Consider the following 25,125-nt stretch of genomic DNA (forward strand, 5'->3'; position numbering starts at 1 on the left):
AATTAACAATCTAAAGAGATTGAAAAAAGAAATGAAAGACAACTATGACATATGGACTTGGCTTACCTGCCGTAGCTTGGTCTACGGCCTGGATTTCTTCTAGGCTAACGTAAATTAAAACAAAAAAAAAAAAAAAAACCAGTAAAACTAATGCAGAAAATTTAGGGAAATTGAAAACGGGCTGTTGTGATGGGTTGGCGCTATGAAGCTTACTAGAACCTCTAGCTATGATTCTATGAAGACTCTCACTAGGTTTCGAGAGGCAGGGTTGCTCTGTTCTTTTTCTTGTAGGAGGCCCAGCGGAAGTGACATGCATTTGTCGAAGGAGGAAGAGGAAAAGCTGGAGGCAAATCGGCAGATATGAGGAAGAGGCAAAGCTGGAGGCAAAGATAACAGAGTAGTACTTCGATCAAATTGCTCCCACGCGATACACGAAGTTGGCGGAGGAAGAGGGAATTTTTTGACGGTTTTCTTTTCTTTTTTTTTTTTTTTTCATTCACATTAACTTTCTAAGGGTTAAAAAACCGTAGTTTGGCCTATCGCAGGTAAACCCAGTCCATGACATATACCCTTTTTTTTTTTTGGTCATTCACGTTAACCTTCTAAGGGCTAAAAAACCGTAGTTTGGCCAACTGTAGGTAAACCCAGTCCATGACATATACCCACAAGTAAAAATTTTATAGGTTACATCTTTCTTTATATTTTATTTCAATATAAGTCTTTCAAATACAAATATATTCCTTAAATTATATAGGGTTAACAAATATAATCTAAATCTCTTAATTTAAAAAATACAAATCAACATTTATTACAAATCTTTTATATCCTTAACATCCTTCCATAGCTGCAACAACTATCCTCTTTTTCTCATCTACTTCTCTTAATAAATCTCAGCTACCCTTCAGTTGTTTTAGAAGAAAATAGGTTATTCTTATATACATGTGATGTATATGATCTATGAAACAAAAAATAGCAGCAAAATTAAGATAGAAAAGAGATCGAAGAAGATAAAATAAAAATTATTCCAAATAAAGATCAAGAACTTTCTTCATAGAGTTTTCCACACCATAGAAACAGATTACAAATACTAATTTGAAGACATAATGAGCAATAAAACCACATGCTCTTCACTTATTTAATACAGACACGTACGATAAGAACTCCAGTAGAGAGATCTGCTCCCAAAACATTAATACACAAGCAAAAATACACAGAGCTTGCTTTTTATGATTACATAATTAATAGGAGTAGATCAGGACACATCCCTTTTATCATGCCTTCACAAGATGTGCATCAACATCCTTAGCGATATTAAGCATCATGGTGAAGTACTTGTTTGGCGGAGGAACATCAGCTCTCAGTTTCTCATATTCAATACTCAATGTCGCCAAGCTGCCACCACCCTTGGGAGTAACCTTAAAGATGGGCTTAAAGGTCTTGTAACTCTTCATAACATCTCCTTCAACACCAACAAGAGTTACTGTCTTGCTTGCATCATCAAACTCAACCTTCTCTTTGAAAACCTCGGCATTCCCCTCTATGGTTTTCACAAGGAAACAATTAATGTATATGAGCATTAAATTCAGTTTCACAAGAATATACATAAATATATATATATATATATATATATATATATATGAACATCTAATAATAGGTACGAAATTAATATGCTTTTAGTTTTCTTTAAGAGTAATGTTATTTTGTAGACCCTTATACGACTCATACTACTTAAATGACGCGATAGTGAAAATCAACTTCCTGATCAACAAGGACTTGTAGCTGACTTTCATTGTCACGTCATCTAAATCGTTAACCCTACCCTTGTGCCTTAGTTTAGTGTTGAAACCATTTAATATACTCTAACAAAATTTAAAGAAAAAGAACTGGGAATATTGCAGTGAAGACCAAGTTAGTAGGGTGGTGTGATTGGCTTACCAACAGTGTATTTCCAGAGCTTGATGGAGCCATGTGTCTCCCAATCACCTTCATGCACCTCAACTGCCTGTATATGGTCAGGAGTGGCGTTGGGAACTTGGTGGGCTTGTTTCTTAAAGATTTCGTAGAACTTCTGAGGATCTGCCTTAATCTCTATTTCAGTCTCCAACTTACCCTTTAGAGAGGCCATATTTTCCTAGCTAGTGAAAGTTATACCCAGAAACGAAGTAGCTTATAATCAACTGAAAGCTTTGCACAGATTGATGAAGATGATTTGGCTTCCCCTACCTAGCTAGTCTATATATATAGATGTGTATAGTGATGCCAAGGATTTGAGTATGGGATATCACTCAACAACCGACAGGTCAAATAGAGAATATGCTTGACAAATCCAGTAGAGGGGTAATGCGCTTAACAAATACAACGCTTAAGTAGGGGCAATATACTTAACAAGCGACTTGGATTAATCATATGCAAAGATATAGTTATTATTAGCAACGACTATTGCGGTTGCCAATGTTATATTCTTATAGCTAATACCTTCCCGCTACACACCGCGGACAGGGAAAAATTCCCACCATGTTATTAGCAACAACATATCAGCTACGACATACGTGTGGTCGCTAATAAAAAAAATTTTCTGAAATAGCAACGACTTTCAGCGGCGACAAAATTGTTGTCGCTAAAATTACTTACAAGCAACGGCTCTCAAAAGTCATTGCTAATGAGTAGTTGCTAAAAATGTGGTTGCTAAGGACAAAATTTCATGTAATGAAGTGACTATAAAGGAGGGTCCTTATCACTCTTGATCAGGATGGAAGAGAGAATGAGAGAACCTTAGGGAATGCTACCTAACACAAGGTGAGTAGCAGCCATTTAGCAAATAAATGTGCACGAAAATTAGCACATCTTGACACTTTCGAAGCATTCGAATGGGAGAGAGATCAACACTAATGTCAAAAATTAAAGAAGAAAAATGCTAAGAAGCAAAAAGAGATAAAATGATCGGGATGGTTAGACAGAATAATATAAACAAGCAAACAGCATGAAGGTTAGTTAAGGCTGGGCATGATGAGATGGCATAAAACATTAAAACTGTCACAAACAATATCCTCATTAGAAAATCCAAGTCACCGCACATGAAAATTAATATCATATTGCATGTGAATCCAACCACACCCAGTTTCATCTTTGAAGTTACTAAATGGCACTACAAGAAACTTGGGACGCTTGGCATGGGGTCATTTTAACGAATCAACCTCATTAGGCATTATTTTAATAGTAAAATGCCCTCTCATAGATGATTTGTTTTACTATTGATACGATGTTTTCAACAACGTCGTTTCAATAATAAACGCAAGTCACTCAAAAAACCACGTGTCACTATTTTGCCTAATTTTTGTAGTGTGGGCTAGCTGGCTACATATGTGTGGGTTAAAGCATGCATCCATGCACCCACCCAAGACGATCCATGTTATCAAAACGTGTCGCTGAGACATGAATTGATGTCACAATTAAATGCACCGGAAAACTAGCAGTGTGGGATCGGACAAACCAAAAAACAAAAAAAAAACAAAAAAATGTAGACAGACTCCATTATTGATGCCACAAATGCAGTATCTTTTGTGGGATTTAACAAATCAGAGATATTTCAAAAAAAAAAAAAAAAAATCAGAGATATGTCAAAACGATTAATTTATAAAAGGAAAGAAGGCATCTTATATGCGATGCACGCACCAACGCACCATTAGAAATGTAGATATCTCATACGTATTAATATCTAAAGATAACAGCTACAGCTATTCGAGTGCACCATTTTCTATATAAAAATGAATAATAATAACAACAATAATAATAATAATAGCCATTATTGGAACTGTTTTTTTTATTACTTTTTGAAATCGTTTCGCTTCTCCTTTATTAAACAGAAAGCTGATCAGCCAATACATATGGTTGAATACACGGGTGATAATCTTCCACCCACAAATGCTCTCCCTGTAAGGATAAGCCTAGCTTGGCAAGTCTGTGCGCCACCTCGTTTGCATTTTGGGAAATATGCTCCACCTTCCAGTCCAAAAAACCATCTAGATGTTAGATGTTGGAGGCAATATGCCTCACCGTAGGATCCCACCAGCTCCCCTCATTTCTCAAATGTTGGATGACTTCAAGCGCATCTCCTTCTAGTATTATTTTTGGCCACCCCATCTTAATACCCAATTCCACTGCTTGCCACATACCTAGTGCCTCCGCTGAAGCAGGGTCTCGTATATAAGGTGTGTTTGCACAGAAAGTGGCCATCACCCTCCCATCGTGGTTCCTTGCTACCAGCCCCATGCTACTCCCCTTTGAGTCAAGAGATGCGTCCCAATTTATCTTCACATAACCATCAGGGGGTCTCTTCCAGTGTTTGGTGTTCGTAAACGAGCGGGATGCTCTGCTTTCTTGCCTCTGTACAGATAACACGTTCTCTTGCTCAAATAAGTGCTCCTTCGCCTTCTAAATTACTGCTGTGGGTGATGTCAACTTGCCCCTAAACACAAATGTATTCCGACGAAACCATATATGCCGTGCTACAGACACAAAAAACTGCATCTCCTCCTCATCTAATTTCCCCAAGAGTTCCCTAAAAAGATGAAGAAAATCAACCTTAGTGCTTGAGAATTTCTATAGCTTTCGATTGCACTCTAGCCAGACATCTTGAGCTGAGGGGCAACTCCAAAGAGCGTGCCCTGGGGTCTCCTCCATCCTTTCGCATAAGGGACATAGAGGGTCAAGAGTTATATGTTTGTGGTAGAGATTTCCTTTTGTGGGTAATAGATTTTGGCATACTTTCCAAATGAACATCTGGACGACCCGAGGCCCTTTCACTGCCCATATCTTGTTCCAGATCTCTCCACATGGACCCCTCGCCGAACTCGTACCCTTTTCCTATTCCCCCAAAAATTGTGCTAGGTGGTATGCACTACGGACCGAGAAAATCCCGTTCTTGGTTCCCGCTCAAACCATCCTATCTTGTTGTCAACTTGGTTTGATAACCAAGCTACATATAGCCTCTGCCTCCTCCTTCATGAATAATTCTTCAATTAGTGGAATATTCCACCCTTGATTCTCTTCATCCATCAGCTGCTGGACTTTGGCATCGATCACCCCATACATGAATGGACTAACCACTTCCAACCCTCCATAATAAACTTGCTTGTAATAATTTCTTCACATTCCATATACTCCACCATGTAAAGGAGGACTTGTTTTCTAGAGTTGATTCCAAAAAAGTGCCATTGGGAAAATACTTCTCCCGCAAAACTTCTGCAACAAGGGAGTTTGGATGTTGAACTAACCTCCAACCTTGTTTTGCGAGGAGTGCTTAATTAAAATTCTCTAAATCTTGATAACCCAAACCTCCTTGGGCCTTACTCATCCCCATTTTGTTCCAACTCATCCAAGCCACCCTAGACAGGTTATCTTTGTGCCCCCACCAAAATCTTAACATCATCGAATTGATTCGCTTACATAACAATTTTGGAAGTTTGAAAACACTCATCGTATATGTAGGTATCGCTTGGATGACAGACTTCAACAACACTTCTTTCCCGGCATGAGTGAGGAATTTCTCCTCCCATCCATTTAGTCGGTCCCATATATGCCCTTGTATTTTTTGAAAAGAACGTAAATGAGACTTACCAATAAGGGCTGGGAGACCCAAGTAATTTTCATATCTTTGAGTCGAAATTACTCCTACTAAAGACTTTATATGTGCCCGAACTTCCGTCTTGGTATTTTTACTAAAAAATAGAGAGGTTATCTCCCTATTTAATCTCTGTCCAGAGCTCTTTTCATACATCTCTAGAATCTCCTGCATTTTATTCCATTCATCCAGGTTGGCTCTGCAAAATAGTAAGCTGTCATCTGCAAAAAAAAAAGGTGATTAAGCCTTACACCTCCTCTTGAGATAGGCAATCCTGTAATATGTTTTTCCATTTCAGCCCTACAAAGCATATGGCTTAGCCCCTCGGCACATAAAATAAAAAATATGGGGAAAGAGGACCCCCTTGGCACAGCCCCCTAGAAGGAATAATGCGGCCATGAGCTTGACCATTTATCAACACTGAATACGACACCGTACGTACACAAGTCATGACTTTCTGAATCCATCCTGAGTCATACCCCATTTTAAGCATGACCCTCTCCAAGAAATCCCACTCCACTCTATCATACGCCTTGTTCATATTAAGCTTGAGTGCCATATATCCCTTTCGCCCCCTCATTCTTCCATTCATCGTGTGCAATGCTTCAAAAGCCACCAAAATGTTGTCGGTGATAAGCCTTCCTGGCACAAAAGCACTTTGATAGGGAGAAATAACATCAAGGAGCACTTTTTTCAACCTATTAGCTATGACCTTTGCAATTATTTTATAAATTACATTACATAAACTAATAGATGGTTTCTTTTAGATAGATGGTTTCTTTTTTTGGGGGATCAGGGCTATGTAGGCTTGATTTATAACAGGATCAAAATTACAACCATTAAAAAAACCAAGCACAGCAAGACAAACCTCATGATTTACTATTTTTCAAGATTTTTGGAAAAGACATGCCTCATATCTGTCCGACCCCGGCGATTTCAGTGGAGCCATCCCCATCAAAGCTGTCTCCACTTCCTCCATTTTATATTCGCCCAACAGTAAGTTGTTCATAGTTTCCGTTACTCTAGGCCCCATTCCCTCCAGACATGCATCAGTCCCAAACGTCCCACCTATAGAGAATAATGTTTGGAAATAATGGAGGAAGGCCTCGCTGACTTCATGCTTTGTCTTCCAAACACCCCCTGCCTCATCCTTGATTTGAGTAATTCTATTTGCTTTTCTTCTCTAATTGGCCCATTCATGGAAGTATGATGTGTTTCGGTCCCCATTTTGAAACCAAGCCTATTTTTCCCTTTGTTTCTACTTTGGATCCTCCTGTTCTAGCATTAGAGCTATCTCTTTTTGGAACATTTTGATCTCAGACTGATTCTGGGGTCTCTCAGATTGTTGAAGCTTTTCTAACTGGGCCGTCTTTTTCTTCAAATTCCTCTCTGTAGAACCAAACTTCTTGCTCCATTGTAGTAATGCATTCCTACAATTTAATAAGTTGTTTGTTACAACGGCCATCCCATTCCCCTAATGGCTTCCCTTATTCCAAGCTCCCTATATAACCCCATGAAAGTCCTCATCCACCATCCATTTTGGCTCAAACCTGAACCCATTTGACCAGTGGTACCTCTCCTCTCTATATCCCCCAAATCTAATCAATAGCGATTTATGATCTGAAGAACGCGCCACCAACACTTGCACTTCCCTTTCTTGGAAAATTGAGCACCACTCGTTATTAGCTAGAGCCTGATCTAGGTGCTCCTTTATGAAACCACCATCCCCCCATGCATTGGTCCAAGAGAATTTTGACCCCTTATACCCCAAATCACTTTAAAAACATTCCTCCAAGGTGGTGCGGAATTGCTCCAATTTCCTCTCCCTTCATTCAACTCCTCCCCATTTCTCTCTCATATCCACTATTTCTTTAAAGTCACCTACACTAAGCCATGGCCCCTGTGCCAGATTCTTGAGATGTTTTAACAAATTCCATGACTCATGTCGTCTTTCTACCTCCGGATTCCCATAGAAACCCATGAATGTCCACTCCACTTCTTCCTCCGGTGACTTAACTATAGCATTAATATGGCGCCTTGAGAAATTTTGGATAGTCACATCACAATCATCCTTCCATAATAGAGCTAGTCCTCCACTTCTACCGATAGAGTCCACTCCAAATAAACTTTCATATCCAAGCTTTATTCGAGTCCGTTCTATTTCCGTATGAGTCCATCTTGTTTCAATGAGAAACAAAACATTGGGCTTCTTCTCCTTAACCAAAAGGCATAGGTCTCGAACTGCCGTCGGGTTCCCAAGTCCCCGGCAATTATAACTAATTAGAATCATGGTTGTTGGCGGGGCTATAACAACCTCCGCCAATCCCATGACTTTTGGGTCATGCCTCCCTTCCCCTTCTCTCTCCTACATGTCCCCTTCTTGCGGATTCAGGGAACATAGTAAATTTGCCACTCCTGGACTCTCGCTTTTTTCTTCCACACTCGTAGGCTATTTCCCATTGGTGTTCCTTCCAAGGGCATTATACATTGTCCCATGTTCTCCAAGTCAGGAGAATTCTCCCTCTTTGATTTGGACCCATATGCCTCCTCTTGCTCTTTTGTCCGCGGCCCACAAGATACCTTTTTTTAAGGACCCAAATCAGCCATCTTACCCTTCTTTCCTCCTGGGCCCCTCTCAAAACCCACAACGTGAGAATTAGAAGATCCCTTGGAAGGGAATTCTGCCACCTTTATTATATTCCCTTTTAGTTGACCCATTTGCAAATCTGGAGCTCTAGTGACTTCTCCCATCTGCCCTCTCCCTTTTTCAAAAATGCTAGCTGTAGTGTTGCGCCGTGACCCCCATTTGGTATCTTCTCCATAAATTCTGCGTCCATTATGCCCCTCATGATGGGGATTCTTCTCAATCAGGAAAGAAGTAAAGACAGATCCACATCTTGCCATATTTGGAGGACTGAGACTTTTTCTTTCCTTTTTCGCTTGGTTCTGGTTACCATCCGGTAACTGAACCGCCGCTTTCGAGTGTTCCCCAGCCATCATCTCTGGTTTAATATATCCGCCTCCTCCTTTCCTTCTCATTTCTTCCGCTCTGAGCCGCACTCCCCATCCTTTCTCTCCGTCCGCCACATTCGTCCTCCTGTTTAAATTTTCAAGACATCCCCTAGCCCCATGGAGAATTTGGCCACACTGGAAACAAAACTGTGAGAGTTGTTCATACTTGAAAATGACCCACACAAATTTTCCTCCCAATGTCAAAGTACGTACGTGTTCGAGGGGTTTTGTAAGATCAATCAGGACCCGGAGCCTTAGGCTTTTTCCCCAACCTACACTGTCTCCTGCCACATCCACGTCCTCCAAAACTCCATGTGTTTGGCCTATTTTGGTGCCCACAGCTCTTGACATACAAAGAAGTGGCATGTCGTGAAAAGGGCGAATGCGTGAAATCCATTCGGGAGGGAGGGACAAGGCCATTAAACTTATTGAGAATCAGTATCTACCGATCAAAAGACCAGGGTCGTCCCACCATCACTTTCCTTGATCTCCACATTTGTGAATTCAAAAATCCACATGTTCTCTTGAAGCTCCTTGAAAGTGACACACCCCTCTGCACGCCAGATCCGCGATAGAACTGTTTTGAAAGCTTCTTTATTAATCTTCTTTTCCGCCCATATTCTGCCTATCAGACAATTCTCCCCTCTACGTACCTTTACTACATCCTCTTCTGAGATATCAATTCCCACCGATTCCCCTTCAGTTTTCAAAAAACCTTCTGCCATGTTCCTTCCCTTTTCGCCTTCAGATTACCTCTACCAGAATTTCCGAACTCTATCACTCCACTCCCACTGAACAGTTGGAGACCAAACCTCTCCACTAGCAATTAAATCAAAGAGTTTTGTTAAGAAACCCTAATTGATTCCTAGCAAGAAGATTCATAGTTCCGTTCTTCAAGATATTATTTATCTGGTCGTATCGTAACGAGAATCATTTTTGCTAAGGGGTGGCATGAGCCACCTCGAAATGGCTAGCCAGTAGGTGGCCGAACCACCCCTAAGAGCCTTGGGGGTGGCTCAACATACCCCATTTGGCCCCAGCCACCTCATGGCCTTTGTTTTAAGCATATGTGGTAAAAATAACGAAAAAATAACCCCAATTTTTGCCATTATTATTTTCACTAGTTCGAATTCCCCCTCCTCCCTCTTGTGTGGACATGTCAAAAAAAAAAAAAAAAATAGACAGGTTAGTTGACTTATTTGCTTGTTGGTGACTTGTGGTAGTAGTTAGACTGTGAAGATGGTGCCTTCTTGTCTTTTGCGGTGCCTTCGGAAGGAAATGCATTATAGAAGTTTCGAGGACTGCAAGAGGATGTTTATGGAACTTAAGTCATTTTTCTTTAATACTCTTTGTATTTGAACAGCTGCGTTTCTAACTCCTTTGATTCTTAGTTTTCATGAATTTTTTGTTCTTTTTTGTCCTTTTAACTAAGTGTTTCTCTTGTATACTTCCTGTATACCTGGGTATTGCTTTTCACTTTTAATGGCATTTCGATTACTTATAAAAAAAGAAAGGTTGGGGGTGGGGGTGTGGGGGGAGTTTTTTTAAGAAATATACACTAGTACGACGATATGGTTGATAGATGATGTAGTTAGAGGAAAGCACTGCAATAAGATGCAAGGAGAATAAAGAGATACAATGACAGTGCAAATCGATAAACAAATGATTAAGGGTTGCAAAGGAAAAGCGTCACTTCTCCAATGAATTTCCCCTATCCTACACATTCAATTGTGTCTTTCTATTTCTTTATTCTTCAGAACCCGTTAACATTGAGAAAAAATTTGATTCCTGTTTCTTTTCTAAACATAGAGCCAGACTTTGGGGATCCATAGAAAATGGTGTAAAAAGAGAGGTAGATAATTAAAATTTATCCTAAACTATATCCAGCTTTAAGAGTAAGCGGATCTAAGGAGGCCAGAGTCTCGTTAAGAGTGGTATTATATGAGTCGTCAATGCATACTAAAGTTTGAGGTCACAGTTTCGGATTTGTGGTTTACAGCTTCGCACTTTTTTATGGATCAGATGCCATTCTCGTTTTAGTGCGTTTGGCAATCAAGAACAATCTTCTTCTGTCAATCAGTGATGTTCTGTTTCTCTTTGTTTTTTTGGATGAACACTTATCTTTCTTTATTTGTTTTTACCAAACTAATTTTTCCTTCTTTTGTGCTTTCATCATTCATTGTTGCTATTGACTAGACCATAATGTTGATTCCATTTGGTTTACTTCTACTTTTTCCATGAACATTTTATTTTTAAAACTTATATGTTTCATTTCCAACTTTTTATGATTGAAAATTATTTAGTGTTTGATCCAACTCTTGTGTTTTAATTTTCAGTCAACAAAGAGTGTTGGCACTGCAAGTGTTTGAGTTGCATACACTGATTAAGGTAAGCTGGTCATTGCCTGTTTAAATTGCTAAGCCATTTCTTCTTCGATTATATGCGGTCGTATTTTTCCGGTTTTTCAATTCACTCTGTGTAAAAGGAGTTATATTACTCCTTCCAAATGAAACAGGTACAAAGAAGGATGGCTGGGTCACCGCAACTATTACTTGAAGATAACCTTTATTTGGGCAAGCGTTCAACAAAAGTATCTCCTCCAGTTAACAAGTTGGTGTCTGAGTATGTTGCAGAACCCAGATTGTTAAAGCCAATGATGATTCTATGAAGTCAAACCCTAAAGATGATGAATATACAGATGAAAGTGCAGTTGGAAAGTTTCCTCTTCCTTTTGTCAATAATGATAACAGCAAGGGACTTGCTACCCACCAATCAAATGGGCTTCATTTAGCAAATCCAGCTTTAACTCCTTTGACCACCAGCACCAAACCAGCCCCATGGTGTTTCCACCCACCACCAGGAAACCAGTGGTTAGTCCCTGCAATGTCTCCATCTGAAGGACTTATTTACAAGCCCTACACGGGGCCATGTCTTCCAACTTCAGCTTTCATGTTAAACACTGTTTACGGTGTTCCGGCTCCCATTCTTCCGGGCACGCCTCCTTTAGGCCAGACATACTTTTCACTGTATGGTCTCCCAGTCATGAATCAATCTGTATCCAGTTCAGGTGTCGAGGAAACAAGCCCGTTTGCCGGAGCTCAATCGAATAGACCAGACAATCAGTTGATGATTGGGGACATCAACTTTACCATACCCCAGCAAAATTCATGTAACATGTCCAGCGAGGTAACTCGAGTAATCTCATGTCGTGCTGGCAAGTTCCCAGCATCAAAAGAGAGTGAGTTACAGGGAAGTGCAGCAAGTAGCCCCTCTTACAGGGCTAAAGGAGGTGATGCACTTCCTGTTTTTCCTACAACACCCACAGCTCACGCATTAATGGATCAAAATGTGCAAACTAGTGAGAATCGGACACAAGTTATTAAGGTTGTACCTCATAATCCAAGATCAGCAACTGAATCAGCATTCCGGATTTTTCGGTCAATAAAGGAAGAGAGGAAACAATTATGATTAGTAGTTGGCGGGAATCAACTATTTTGTCATACTCCTTTAAGAATTTTGTATCTGTAAATCATCTTGTTTATGATCACACATGGTAATGTTGTAAATATATTCTTGAAAGGTTGAAAAAAAATCATTTTTGCCTTGTTATTCCATTTATGTATTCAGAAGAAATTCAGTCGGAGAAATTCTTTTGACTGGCAATATTGAACTCTTCTGTTATCATATGTTCCTTATGCAGGCAACCCTTTTCCAACTTGATCAAAAATAAAATAAAAATTGCAGGTAGACCACGGACCAGCGAATATTTGCTGATTTTATTTGAGACAATTAAGGCAAACCTGCATCACAATTAATTTCTTAAGAAATCAGGGCAAAAATATTGCAGTGTTCAACTTTTATCAAATCACTCGTTAGGGTTTAAAACTTAAGACTAATAGCATACTTAAATATGATGTGAAAGGAAAGCACCATGTATCAATGTTCGTATGCAGAATTTAGGATTTAATACAATGCCCTAAAGATCTAGGTGGAGCAACTCAACATCTTTGTCTGTGTGACTTAACTATGATACCCTAGAAATTAGTCACACATTGGGGTGAGTAGATCATGAAGGTGGTCCATGAGTACTAATCTCATATTGGTTCCCTATTAGGTGGGATTGAGATTTATAGATGATTTCAAGAAACTTTAATCTAACTTTAACTAGTCCTTTTAGAGTAATTGTGTAGATGTGGTAAGTCTTTTTCTTCAGTGGCGGAGAGAAAGGGGGGCGACCCAGGGGCGGGCACCCCCGGTAAAAAAAAAAAAAAAAGTAATTTTAAGTCGATAGTTGAAGGACGCCCCTGGTAAAAAATTTCAAAATCCTTACTGCCCTGCAAAATATTTTTACCACCTTAAAAAAAAAAAAAAAAAAAAAAAAAAATTCTCAAGTCTCAACTCTTCAGCACCAGCAAGGCAATACACTAAACAAAAGAAAAAGAAAAAAAAAAATTAATCTTACCCTAAATCCCTAACCCCTCTTCCCGACTCCAACCTATCTTGCGGCTCAAGAGTGTTTCGTTTTCAGACTTGCCGACTATCGAAACAAATCACCAACTTGAGAAATCCAATTCCGTTGAACTGTGGGGATTATTATTCCAAATCAAACACAAAACCTCTGCTCTTGCACTGTAATAGGCTAATAGCCGTGGACTGTGCAGCACTCACTCACTTGCTCACCGATTAGCGACAAATAACCAGTCCTACTCCCGGCTGTGGCTGTCCAGATCGGAGAGTCTGAGATCGAGAGTGGGAGAGTGACGACTATGTAGTCTCTGTGAGTATTCTCCTCTTAACAGTTGCTAGCTTGCTTTATGCCTTTATTGTTTGTAAATATATGTGGTTCCTAGGGGATATAAATATATTTGGTTGGTAGTGCTTAGAAAAGTGAAAAAGAATGAAGAAAGTGGAAGAAAAGAATACTTTTTAGTTTGTTTGTTGCTTGCTACAGAGGCTGTGCACAGCAGCACAAGAGTCCAAGACCCACGGTCCCCACAGCCTTCATTGTCTTCATTGTGTTTGTTCTTTGTACATGGTCATTGGTCAAATTTGTCATAACTCATAACTAAGAATTAAAGAATGACTCACAAAAAAAATAAAAAAAATAAAAAGAATTAAAGAATGGTAAAGATTCAAAATACTGCTTGTTTTTTTCTTTCCCCAATTCAAAAACTTCATTATTTATTTATTCATTTTGTAGATTGTGGTGGGGTGCTCCCATTGTAGATGCGTATTTCTTTTTTAATTGGGCAATTTGCAAACTCTAATATGATTGACCGAAATTTATGGAGCATTTTAATTGTGATATATCTCTTATTTTCATCATTTTCTTTATCTTATGCTAATAAAAACAATATTGTTATTTTTTTTGTAAGTTGTGTTTTATATATTTTGGGATTTTGTCAAGCATCAATGAGTTTCAGAAGATTATTGCTAATCTCAGGTTTGCTCTTTTCATTAATTCATGTTAGGCTAATAGCTATCGGAATATGCTAATAATTTTATTATAATATCATTAGAGACTTAGAGTATGTTTCATTAGACATGAATTGTTTAGTATGTGAATTAAAACTAATAGATAAATAATTTTCCAGGTTTTTGAAAATTCTTAGATTACATTATGGGCAAGCCAAAAACAATTGATGCATTTTTTAAGAAAAAGGATGCTCATTCAAATTCTAAAATGTCTTCCTCGACATCAAATCCTCAAACTTTAGCTCCTGAGCAACGCCATTCTAAGATGCCAAGAATTGAATCTCAAGTAGTTGAGTCATTTGACATTTCTACTCTACAACATGATCCAGGATTACGTCCTCAAATATGGGAATATCCTGTTAATCAACGGGATGAAATTAGATGTGCTTATCTTAAAGTTGGTCCGCATAGGTTCATTCCTTCTAGTAGTTCTGGATATCCGTTTTCAGGAACTGAAAAAAACCGCCGAAGATTTCAATTATCTTGATATAAGATGTTTGATTGGTTAGAATATTCTGAGGCCAAAGATGCTGCTTATTGTTTACCCTACTTTCTTTTTGCTAAAAGGCCTACGGGGCGGTTTGGAGGTAGTGCATTTACAATTGAAGGATTTCGTAATTGGAAGAAAGTAAATGATGGTACACATTGCTCTTTTTTGGCCCACATGGGAAATGTGCCATGTTCACCTCATAATAATGCTGTTAAGTGTTGTGACAATTTGAAAAATCAATCTCAACATATTGATAAGGTGATAGATAAACAAACTTCGGAAGAAAAAGTGAACAATCGATTGAGATTGAAGACTTCAATTGATTCTATTCGGTATTTGGCATATCAAGGATGTCCTTATAGAGGTCACGATAAAGGTTCCGATTCTAAAAATCGTGGCAATTTTCTTGAGTTGATAAAACTTGTGTCCAATTACAACGAGGATGTTGCCAAGGTTGTTTTAGAAAATGCTCCACAAAATGCAAAATATACTTCACATCATGTCCAAAAAAATATTTTACACGTCTGGACAAAAAGGGTGCGAGATGCAATTCGTGAAGAAATTGGTGATTCAAAATTTTGCATTATTGTTGATGAGGCACGAGATGAGTCTAAGAGAGAACAAATGGCTATTGTTTTGAGATTTGTTAACAAAGATGGTTTTGTACAAGAACGCTTCTTTGACATTGTCCAAGTTAAAGATACATCAGCATTGACTTTAAAGGATAAAATATCTGACGTTCTTTCTCAAAATTGTCTTGATATTCAAAGTATTCGTGGGCAAGGGTATGATGGTGCTAGCAATATGCGTGGTGAATGGAAAAGATTGCAGGCATTATTTCTCAATGAATGTTCTTGTGCATACTGTGTTCATTGTTTTGCACATCGATTACAATTAGCATTAGTTGCTGCATCTCGAGAGGTAATTGTTGTTCATGATTTCTTCTCAAATTTGAATTTCATTATCAATGTGGTTAGTGCTTCATGTAAACGTCATCATGATTTGCAAGATGCTCAAGAAGAAGATATCGCACATTTGATAGCTATTGATGAACTTGAAACTGGAAAAGGGGCTAACCAAATTGGCACTTTGAAACGAGCTGGTGCGTTGGGGTTCTCATTTTTATTCTATTTGTAGCCTACTAAGGCTGTTTAATCCCGCTTGTTCAGTGCTTGAAAAGATTATAAATGAAGGATCTACTTACTCTCAACGTGAGGATGCTGGTGCTGCTTATAAAATGATTACATCATTCAAATTCATATTCATTTTACATTTGATGAGGGAAATTATGGGTACTACTGATTGTCTTTGTCAACATTTGCAACAAAAATCTCAAGACATCTTGAATGCTATGCAATTAGTTTCTAGTAGAAAAGCACTCCTCCAAAAATTGAGAAATGAAGATTAGAATAATTTTCTTGAGAAAGTAGTCTCTTTCTCCAAGAAATTTGAAATAGACATTCCGGATTTGGGTGCTCGTTATGGTAAAAGCCGAGGTCGTCTTCAACGGGATAACATTACGGTGGAACATTATTATCATTTTGATGTATTCAATGCTACTATAGACTTTCAATTGCAAGAGCTTGATTGTAGATTTGGTGAAAGTGCAATGGAACTCTTGACACTTAGTTCAGCTTTGGATCCAAATGATGCTTATAAATCATTTAATATTGATGATATATGTAGTCTGGCAGATAAGTACTATTCTCTGAATTTTTCTGAGCAGGAAAAAATTATTTTGAGATTTCAATTGAAGCATTTTGAAGTTGATATGCTTAATCATCCGAAACTACAAAAATTGTCTTCCATTGCGGAATTATGTCGAGGATTGATAGAGGCCGGAAAATCAGATACATATTATCTTATTGATACATTGATTCGTCTTGTTTTGACTATTCCGGTGTCGACAGCAACTACCGAACGAGCATTTTCAGCAATGAAAATTGTCAAAACAAGACTTCGTAACAAAATGGAAGATGAGTTTCTTGGAGATAGTTTACTTGTCTACATTGAAAGGGAAATTGCTAAAAGCTTTGATTCAGATTTGATACTTGATGATTTTGTTGCTCTAAAGCCGTGTAGAATGCAATTTTAGGCCATTTGTATTTTGTATTTTCCCTTTACTTTTGTACTAGTGCTTACATGGTAACTGATATATCAATTTAGCATATATTTATGAAGTCGAATAAATATGCTTTTTGTGATACATATATTGTGATATAATTTATTCTTCTTCTTTTTTTAATTGTATTTACCATAATCCAATAAAAATATAATATATAAAGAAAAAAAAAATTATTTTATTATTATATTTTATTGACACTCCCGGTAGAATGAATTTCTGGATCCGCCACTGTTTTTCTTGGATTGTGACAAATGGTATTAGAGAAACCTAGTAACATCATGATGTAAACCGTGATGATGACATCAAAGATATGAGCACAGGAGATTGTGATACCCCAAATTTTGGTTCCACATTAGGTAGGTGGATTACGAAGATGTTGCATGGGTGCCAAGTCATGCAATGATTCCTTAATATGTGAGATTGAGCTTTCTAAGTGATTTCAAAGAGTTTCAATTTTAACTTCAACACAAATGTTGTTAGCATTTTTCTCGGATCGTGACATTAAGTTTTCGGGGTTTCACAAGAGCCATACTTTCCCGCATCAGTTGGCATTAGAGCCACACCTCCTTGTATCAAATTTAAAGAGTTTCGTTTGATGGGTGTTCGAACTTGTAGTGTGCCACATTTAAAGTAGTGTTTGTACGAGAATCTTCCCTTGTTAAAGTGTGAAATAAAATCAATCGTAACAAAAATGAAGTTAACAATCACAATTTGAAAATAATAATAATAATAAATTAATGGACACATATCGATAATATGCAAATTTTAATATCCATGCTTGTTGAAAAATTTGTCCAACTATATCTTTCTAAGTCTAGCATTATTTGCCATAAATGATCTTTCAGCCTTCTCATCGCACATCAAGTGGTCAAATGCAAATGCAAGTATAACTTTGTCATATTCTTCCATCTTCATTATGAATAGGAGTCATGGAGGAAAAGCGTGTGTCAAAACATAAAGAATTTGGCGGTGGGATTGAGATGATTAAGGGCAATTGCATACTCATATTGTTTGCAATTTGGGCCAGAAATTGTGAGAGAAATGGTTTACTCAAATGAGAAACGTAAACCATTTTACGGCTCATGAATGTTATTTTTTTAGTCAACTGAAATCATTTTCAGATTGACCAATATTTTAGGGCGCACCAAACAATAAAAAATAATAACCTTTTACAAAAAATATTTTATGCCAAAACAAATGAAGCCTTAGGTGTAAGCACAAAAACATATGCAATGACCAAATTTCAACTTCTCATATATAAAATTCGAATCACTCTCAGAAGTGTCTTAATATTGCAATATGTGGCATGAACCCTTTTTATTTTAATGTTAAACCAATTTTTTAAGGCATAATTTGTGAGCCGATTTTTTAAGAGTGAACCGATTTTTACTTAAAAAATCGGTCATTAAATTAGTGTAATTAATGGGGTTTGATTATATTTCAATAGTTTTCCATATATAAATTATTCAATAAATTAAGTATTATTAATGTCAAAATCAAATAAGGAAACAAATAATACAAATCAAATTATTATGTATTATTATGTTTAATCATTTTAATATGTATATAAAATAATATTATATGTTATTGTTGAATTAGACGAACTAAATGATAGGATGTAGAAACAAAATAGAAAAAAATTTCATTGCATTATCAATCAAAAATAATAAAAAATGGGTTCAAAAAAACGTAAGTTGCATGGGTTTAGTCATTTAATAAAAAATAATAAAAAACCGGTTTTTTAAGAGGCATAAAGTTTATTAATAAAAAATTTCATTGCATTATTTTTGGTTTTTTTAAATATATAATTGTATATTAATTATTAATTGTATAGATTGTATATTAATTATTAATTGTATACATGATTAGCATCGATCTTACGAGCAATTATATATTCAATGTCCAAACCAAAGTGTAAAATCACAACGGTCATCTTGGAGCTTATTTTTGCTTAGTGTCCATTAGTTTATAAAATCGTTAATTGCTCGATATAACATGCTTCTTATTTGATATTTGCCCAAGATCTATTCGCCTATGAGATTTTTTGTTTATTTGTATAATTTACCCGGATTTTCATTTTTTTTTTTTAAGTACTTTTTATGCTTTAGAAAGCAAAAGAAGGCAAAATTTTATTTGATTATTATACAAAAAATGAACTTTGAAATACCTAAAAGATAATTAAGATTAAATATAATGTGGGATGATTATTTTATTGCATTGTTGACCGAAAGATTTTTCATTATTTTGCTATGTACTTTTTTTAAGGCTCATAATTATATGGGTTTTATAATTTGTATGAAAAATAATAGGTATAACACCAATAATATTAATGATTCTTACTAACTTTTTATTAATACGTTGATAATCACAAGCCAAGTTTTCTTTTCGTTATTTTTTTTCTTTATATTTTTCATTTTAAACTATACATATGGGAACAAAGATTTTAACGTGTTTTAATTTATATGGATTAAACTAATTAAAGTTAAATGCCTTATGATGGTAAAATTTTATGCTAGCTACTTATATAGTTATGCAATGTTCTATATATGATTGTGTGTTATTATGTTGAGTAAAATATTGGTGTATAACCTTTAGTATGTCTTTATATTTAAAAAGGCGTAATGGTTGTTTTTTTTTTTTTTTTGCAACCTATAATGAAAAGTTCGATAAAGATATGTTTAAATTTTGAAATTAAACTACAACAAAAAATCTCGCGCATACTTTTTTCTACAACCAATGTACTTTTTCAAATGTTCATAATTTTGAGTTTTATTTGTGTTGAAACCTAATAAGTATTATACTAACAATATTAGAGATTCTTTCTAATTTTATATTAATGTTTTGATTAAGCAAAATTCAAGTTTTCCTCTTACAACTATGAAAAGTAAATTTCATAATACTTATGAAAAGTACAATTATAATAGTATTGAAAATACAATACAAGTTGTGGTAACATTCTTTTGAGGACATTTAGATCCCTCTAATCTGTGATTTATTACTATAAGTTTTTCTTCTTCCCTTTTTAAGACGAACATATTGGTGAATACCCAGGACCCCCAAAATAGAAATTGGTTCCATAGACTCCATTCTTATTATTGGAAACACTTATACTATAGCATGAAGGTTTTGTTGCATATGCTACCAGTCCTTGATCAGGGTCATTGAATTTTCCTGTGTAATCCATATATTGAATATTGCGAAAATAACTTGCTTTTCCAAAGCCTTCACTTGGAAAATGTCCACTTCCCATTTGAGTTGATGTATGATGTCCCCCTTCGCCTTTGTTGTAAATCTCTCCACCCCAGCTAATTCCGGTAGCACTACTAGCCAAGTATGTGTAAATTAAGTGAGGCCAGTATCCAAGTACTTGATCTTGCACCCGTAGCCACCAATGTCCCTTATTCTGAATCATATAAGTTGGGGAATTTAGTGAGCAATATGTAGAGAATTTACAACAAAAATGTCAGAAATCCCAATCCTTGCATATTACCTTGTATATGGTTATCCCTATCTCATATTGCTTTGAGTTGTAGCTTGAGATAGGCTTGATGGGAGAACCAATTGCAAATCTACGGTTTACTTGCACGAAACCAGGACAATCAAGATTGTAGCACCCAGTTCTTTGGTACCCATCACGCTTAAAACCACATATATAGCTTGATTAGTGGTTTGACAAACATACATGCAATATGTAATAGTGTTTTGATGGGGATTCCTACTGCAAATTTAAGTGTTTTTTTTTTTTTTAAAAAAAAAAGGGTGACAATGCTACCCAAAAAGTGGCTGGGAATGAGTAAAATAAGTGATCAGATCCAAAGGGGTAACTGAGGCTGCCGTAAAAGGCTGTAAGTGTAAGTAGGGTTTCGTAAACAGAACAAACTTCCAAATAGCAGGTATAAGATGGGGCATGACTGTCTTGCAATCCTTAAACCCTACCCGGATCCTCAATGTAAGGGACACAAATAGGGATATGACATTCAAAATACCTTTCAACTATGCCCAAACCCCTAAGTGGCAACAAACATGACTAGTCCAATATATGCAAATTTAAGTTATATCATGGAAGGAATTGAAATTATCCAACTTACAGTCCAGTATATGAAGAACCTGGTTTGCTTGTCACGTGAATTAACCTGAAGCCATGAAATTATTGATCAGAAACTATCCTCCAAATGCTTGATTTATATGTTACATTTTTGCTTTGAATTTCATTATGATATCAATTAACTCCCCCACTTTTGAAATCCAAAAGTTTCTAATTGCTTGAACATTCAGATTTACACGCAAAATCAGAAGCAATTGCTAATCTTAATGATGTTTTTATCAATCAAACTTACCAGCCATCCAGCTTCAATGGTGTTTAGTAGGTTCTTAGGACCGGATGCAAGCCATATTTGAGCAATGCTAATTTCCCCAGTATATGTTGCAGGGTTCCATACGTTAATTGATGCATGTGCTCCATAGTAATTGCCACCACGTAGATCAACTACAGCGTACTAAGTTGAAAAATAATTCATATGAATAAGCTACACATCAATATGGTAAGCCTCTCTTGGTAAAAAATTTAGTACGCTTTGCATTTTTCTAATTCTTATGTAAAAAGGAGAAAAAAAAAATATATGATATACCTCGTGACCACGATTATAATCATAATCAAGGCTGATATTAAACTTTTTCCGATGTGCAACTGGGGGTATAGCACGATGTACATCATATTCATCTGCTCGAGCTTGTCTAATTGGGATTGTTCCTTCAGGGCATTCTCCATTCTCAAGCCAACCTTGAGACAACTCGACATTGTTGAATGCTCTGTTTGTTACATTTGGAATGGAACTGGGTTCCATCTTATTAACCACAAACAAATTACTATAATTAGTCTTAGTCTTCAATTGACCAAATAAAAGGCCAAAGCCACAATTTCTTTCACGTATCATATTAAATCGATTTTGATCTTGGAAATGATGCATTTAAAAGGATAGGAAAATTATTAACTTGTTTAAATATTTAGCTTCCCATCACAACATCATCAAGATCTGTCTTTCTTTTAGTTTATATAAGCAACAAGTAATCTTATAAACTAAATTTTTATATCTCATAATAACATGTGGTAGTGTGAACCAACCCATATTTTCCTATTTATTATTATTATTTTTTTAACATGGATTGATTCAAAAGTTGGTTACGATTACCATGTCAATATTGTGAGATAGTTGTGGGATAAAATGTGGTTTATTGCATTACCTTTTAGCAAGATTCAAGCATATATAGGTCTCTTGTGCAATGACAAAAAAAGCTAGTTATTGAGTTAACTAACATCCATGGGCAATAAAGCTCTTTGTTTCCTATTTTGGTTTGTTTGTTTTATTTTTGTTTTAACACCCTCATCCCGAAAGAAGAAAAACTGTAAAAAATAGAAACTTTTTGGGTATAAATTTTGACTATGTTTTCAATTATATAAATTGTTTAAGCAAGAGAACGACCGAGACAATAATAAAGCAACTACATAGCACTGTAAAACATCAACCAGAGTTAGGAGAAACAATAAGAAACCTGTATAGTATGATTCTTGAGTAATGGATGGTTGAATGCAGGTTGTTGATAGATATCAACACAGTCTATTATGTCACCATCCTTACCCTGCAAAGATTTTAATAGTTACTAGACCATGAATAAGCAAGCCTGAATATATAGAGGAAGAGATTTTCTAGAATCAAATTAAAAATTAAAAATTAAAAAAGATGTAATATATTCATTATAACCTCAATAGTTTTGACAGTTCCGTTATGCTTAACTAACTCTTTGCTTTCCTTGGTCTCAATCCTTCTTCCACCAACAAATCTATCACTCAGCACAAAAGATAGGGCTAGGAAGAAAAATATGCATCTTCTAATTACTTTTGTATTTGCCATTGAAAAACAAAGTTGCAAACTTCTCTTATATTTTTTGAATACTTCTATTTTGTCAAGGATATGTTTGCAACATCATCTCATGCTAGCAAAACAAAAGAGGATTCAAATGAAGAAAAGCACACTACTCAACAAGCCAAAGATGAGTTTAATGTATAGTTTAATCATTAAATGTAAAGAGCTTTCACAAAAACATATATTTATACACTCTATACATCAATGTCCTTTGTAACTGAATATTCTATAAATACAAAGCCTTTACCTAAGTTAAGGTAAGGCAGCTGTCTCAAACCATTATGAGTTCAACACTTTAAATAAACCAATGAAATGCAAACTACAATTACAGCTTAACTCATACTTAACAACAACATAGCAAAAAAACTTTTTGTTAATTTTTGTTATATTTTATTTTTTATTTTTTATTTTTGATTTTAGAACAAACAGACAGAGTGTCTTTTCATATCCCCAAACTTGAATTACACATTGTCGTCAATGTGTAGTATAGAAATACATTACCCGAAGTAAGGAAACATACAACTGAGTGTGAAAAAGGCCAGGGCATCCCCCAAACTTAAACACCAAAACACCTGTCAATAAAACTAACAGCAACATTTTTTCACAAAAACAAACATCAAACAATTAATTGTTGTTAGAAACACAAATAAAATGAAAAAGGAAAAAAGAAATAAAAAATGAAGGGTGGAAAAAAAAATTTAAAAAAAAATTACCGTACTTTCCCCGATCGCTCGGATGTCCAACCAATCCATTCCATCCTTTCTTCTTCAAAATTTGATAGCACTCTAGAAGGATGTTTCATCATCTTCGGTAGCCAATTTGCTTACTTCAAAGGATTTTCTTAGGAAGATGATTCCCAAATTTGCACGCTTACGTGTATAAGTCCTTGAAGATCTTAACATAATATGGCTCGTTGAGACATTGAAGCGCCGAAACTTTGGGTTCATGATGCGTCTCAAGAGGGCATATGAAGAAGGAAGGAGCTTCAATACTCACTTTCTTGTCTTTGGACAGAGTAGTATCTGCTGGGGACTCAATTTGCTCTAGGTGCTCAACTTGCTCCTCTTTTTCTTCCTCCTCATGGTTATCTGCAATTTCTTCACTCCCAAGTATGGTGGAAAAATAAGCTTTGACATGCTCATGATAAGAATTACTAGCATCATCCTCATCAATCATGTAGTATCTAATGAATGTACACTTTCTTGCATAGTGATAAGGATTAAAACAAAATGAAGATGACTTATGTGGTGCATAAGTATGAGGAAACTGGGCATGGGCAAACCTAGATGCCATGAGTTGGTTTGCTCTCCCAGCTACGTCATCGATGTGAGCAGTTGGAAAATGTTCCCCACCATATACACTACAAGAAATTAGCTCTTTAGGGGCGACTTTAAGTCGCCCCTAAAGACCCTAAAGTGGACGCTGTTGGCAACAGCGTCCACTTTTCGACCCTAAAAGTGTCGACCCTAATAGTCCGACCCTAATGATCAAATGTCTGATCATCAGGGTCCACTTAAAAGTCGACCCTAATGATCACTTTTAGCGTCCACTTTATCGCCCCTAAAAGTCGCAATGTTTGGACCCTAAAGATGATGTAAACGGAAGCGAAAGTCGACCCTAATAGTCAAGCAATAGCGTCCACTTTTAGTTAACCATTAGCGTCGACTTTATGGACCCTAATATCCCTTTTTAAAAAATAATAATAATAACTATTAGCGTCCAAATAAAAGTGGACGCTGATGGTTAAACCATTAGCGTCCACTTTTGTGGACGCTAATGGTCCTAAAAAATTAAAAAAAAAACTAACTATCAGCGTCCACTTAGAGTCGACCCTAATGATGACTTTTAGCGTCCACTTTATCGACCCTAAAAGATACATATGTTTGACTCTAAAGATCGATGATGTACACAAAAGAATTAGTCGACGCTAATAGTTGACCATTAGCGTCCACAACTGTTGACGCTAATGGTCCAAAAATATTAAAAAAAAAATTGACTATCAGCGTCCACTTTGAAGTGGACGCTGATTAGTTGACCATTAGGGTCGACAATTGTCGACCCTAATGGTCCTTAAAAAAAAAAAAAAAAAAAAACTGCGATCGATCGCACACAAGTGTGCGATCGATCGCATCATCAGTAGGTTTTCAAAATTTGGAGATTGATCGCACTTGGAGTGAGATCGATCGCAATTTTCCGAAAACTTACTGATGCTGCGATCGATCGCACTCCAAGTGCGATCGATCGCAGCATCAGTAGGTTTTCAAAATTTGAAGATCGATCGCACTTGGAGTGAGATCGATCGCAATTTTCCGAAAACCTACTGATGCTGCGATCGATCGCAGCATCAGTAGGTTTTCGAAATTTTGGGATCGATCGCACCCGGGAGTGCGATCGATCGCAGCATCAGTACGTTTTCTAATGATTTCCAGTTCAAGTGATTCTCAATTCACACAAAGAACATCAAAAAAGCAACTGACTAGTC

General features: G+C 36.5%; 4 protein-coding genes across 4 annotated transcripts; 2 read left to right on the plus strand and 2 right to left on the minus strand.

Annotated features, from left to right (window-relative positions):
- Nucleotides 1–1,253: 1,253 nt before the first annotated feature.
- LOC132179754 (MLP-like protein 43) lies at nucleotides 1,254–2,206 on the minus strand. The gene is made up of 2 exons (XM_059592523.2): nucleotides 1,936–2,206; nucleotides 1,254–1,537 (listed from the first exon to the last, which is right to left on the minus strand). The coding sequence occupies exons 1-2, from the start codon at nucleotides 2,123–2,125 to the stop codon at nucleotides 1,272–1,274; spliced, it is 456 nt and encodes a 151-aa protein (XP_059448506.2). The 5' UTR covers nucleotides 2,126–2,206; the 3' UTR covers nucleotides 1,254–1,271.
- Nucleotides 2,207–9,598: 7,392 nt separating this feature from the next.
- LOC132178186 (protein HEADING DATE 3B-like) lies at nucleotides 9,599–12,174 on the plus strand. Its single transcript, XM_088515626.1, has 4 exons — nucleotides 9,599–9,609; nucleotides 10,969–11,020; nucleotides 11,148–11,275; nucleotides 11,383–12,174. Exons 1-4 carry the CDS (start codon nucleotides 9,599–9,601, stop codon nucleotides 12,098–12,100), a joined length of 909 nt encoding a protein of 302 aa, XP_088371752.1. The 3' UTR covers nucleotides 12,101–12,174.
- Nucleotides 12,175–14,315: 2,141 nt separating this feature from the next.
- LOC132178187 (uncharacterized) lies at nucleotides 14,316–15,734 on the plus strand. The gene is made up of 3 exons (XM_088515627.1): nucleotides 14,316–14,508; nucleotides 14,617–15,050; nucleotides 15,195–15,734. Exons 1-3 carry the CDS (start codon nucleotides 14,316–14,318, stop codon nucleotides 15,732–15,734), a joined length of 1,167 nt encoding a protein of 388 aa, XP_088371753.1.
- A 4,010-nt stretch (nucleotides 15,735–19,744) lies between these two features.
- On the minus strand, nucleotides 19,745–22,631 carry LOC132178188 (protein neprosin-like). Its single transcript, XM_059590639.2, has 7 exons — nucleotides 22,482–22,631; nucleotides 22,273–22,359; nucleotides 21,351–21,566; nucleotides 21,060–21,218; nucleotides 20,811–20,855; nucleotides 20,213–20,359; nucleotides 19,745–20,125 (listed from the first exon to the last, which is right to left on the minus strand). Exons 1-7 carry the CDS (start codon nucleotides 22,629–22,631, stop codon nucleotides 19,745–19,747), a joined length of 1,185 nt encoding a protein of 394 aa, XP_059446622.2.
- Between the last annotated feature and the right edge of the window lie 2,494 nt (nucleotides 22,632–25,125).

This window comes from Corylus avellana, chromosome 4 (assembly GCF_965113065.1).
Source record: "Corylus avellana chromosome 4, dhCorAvel1.hap1.2, whole genome shotgun sequence".
Lineage (NCBI taxonomy): Eukaryota > Viridiplantae > Streptophyta > Magnoliopsida > Fagales > Betulaceae > Corylus > Corylus avellana.

Coding starts and splice junctions, on each gene's coding strand:
- LOC132178186 (XM_088515626.1), top strand. Junction 11,021..11,147: donor AGTTGCATACACTGATTAAG/GTAAGCTGGTCA, acceptor CAAATGAAACAG/GTACAAAGAAGGATGGCTGG. Junction 11,276..11,382: donor TATGTTGCAGAACCCAGATT/GTTAAAGCCAAT, acceptor TAATGATAACAG/CAAGGGACTTGCTACCCACC.
- LOC132178188 (XM_059590639.2), bottom strand. CDS start 22,631: ATGGCAAATACAAAAGTAATTAGAAGATGCATATTTTTCTTCCTAGCC. Junction 22,360..22,481: donor GAACTGTCAAAACTATTGAG/GTTATAATGAAT, acceptor AAATCTTTGCAG/GGTAAGGATGGTGACATAAT. Junction 20,126..20,212: donor TAGGGATAACCATATACAAG/GTAATATGCAAG, acceptor TATATGATTCAG/AATAAGGGACATTGGTGGCT.
- LOC132178187 (XM_088515627.1), top strand. CDS start 14,316: ATGTCTTCCTCGACATCAAATCCTCAAACTTTAGCTCCTGAGCAACGC. Junction 14,509..14,616: donor ATGTGCTTATCTTAAAGTTG/GTCCGCATAGGT, acceptor TTGATTGGTTAG/AATATTCTGAGGCCAAAGAT. Junction 15,051..15,194: donor ACAACGAGGATGTTGCCAAG/GTTGTTTTAGAA, acceptor ATTGTTGATGAG/GCACGAGATGAGTCTAAGAG.
- LOC132179754 (XM_059592523.2), bottom strand. CDS start 2,125: ATGGCCTCTCTAAAGGGTAAGTTGGAGACTGAAATAGAGATTAAGGCA. Junction 1,538..1,935: donor GCTCTGGAAATACACTGTTG/GTAAGCCAATCA, acceptor TGAAAACCATAG/AGGGGAATGCCGAGGTTTTC.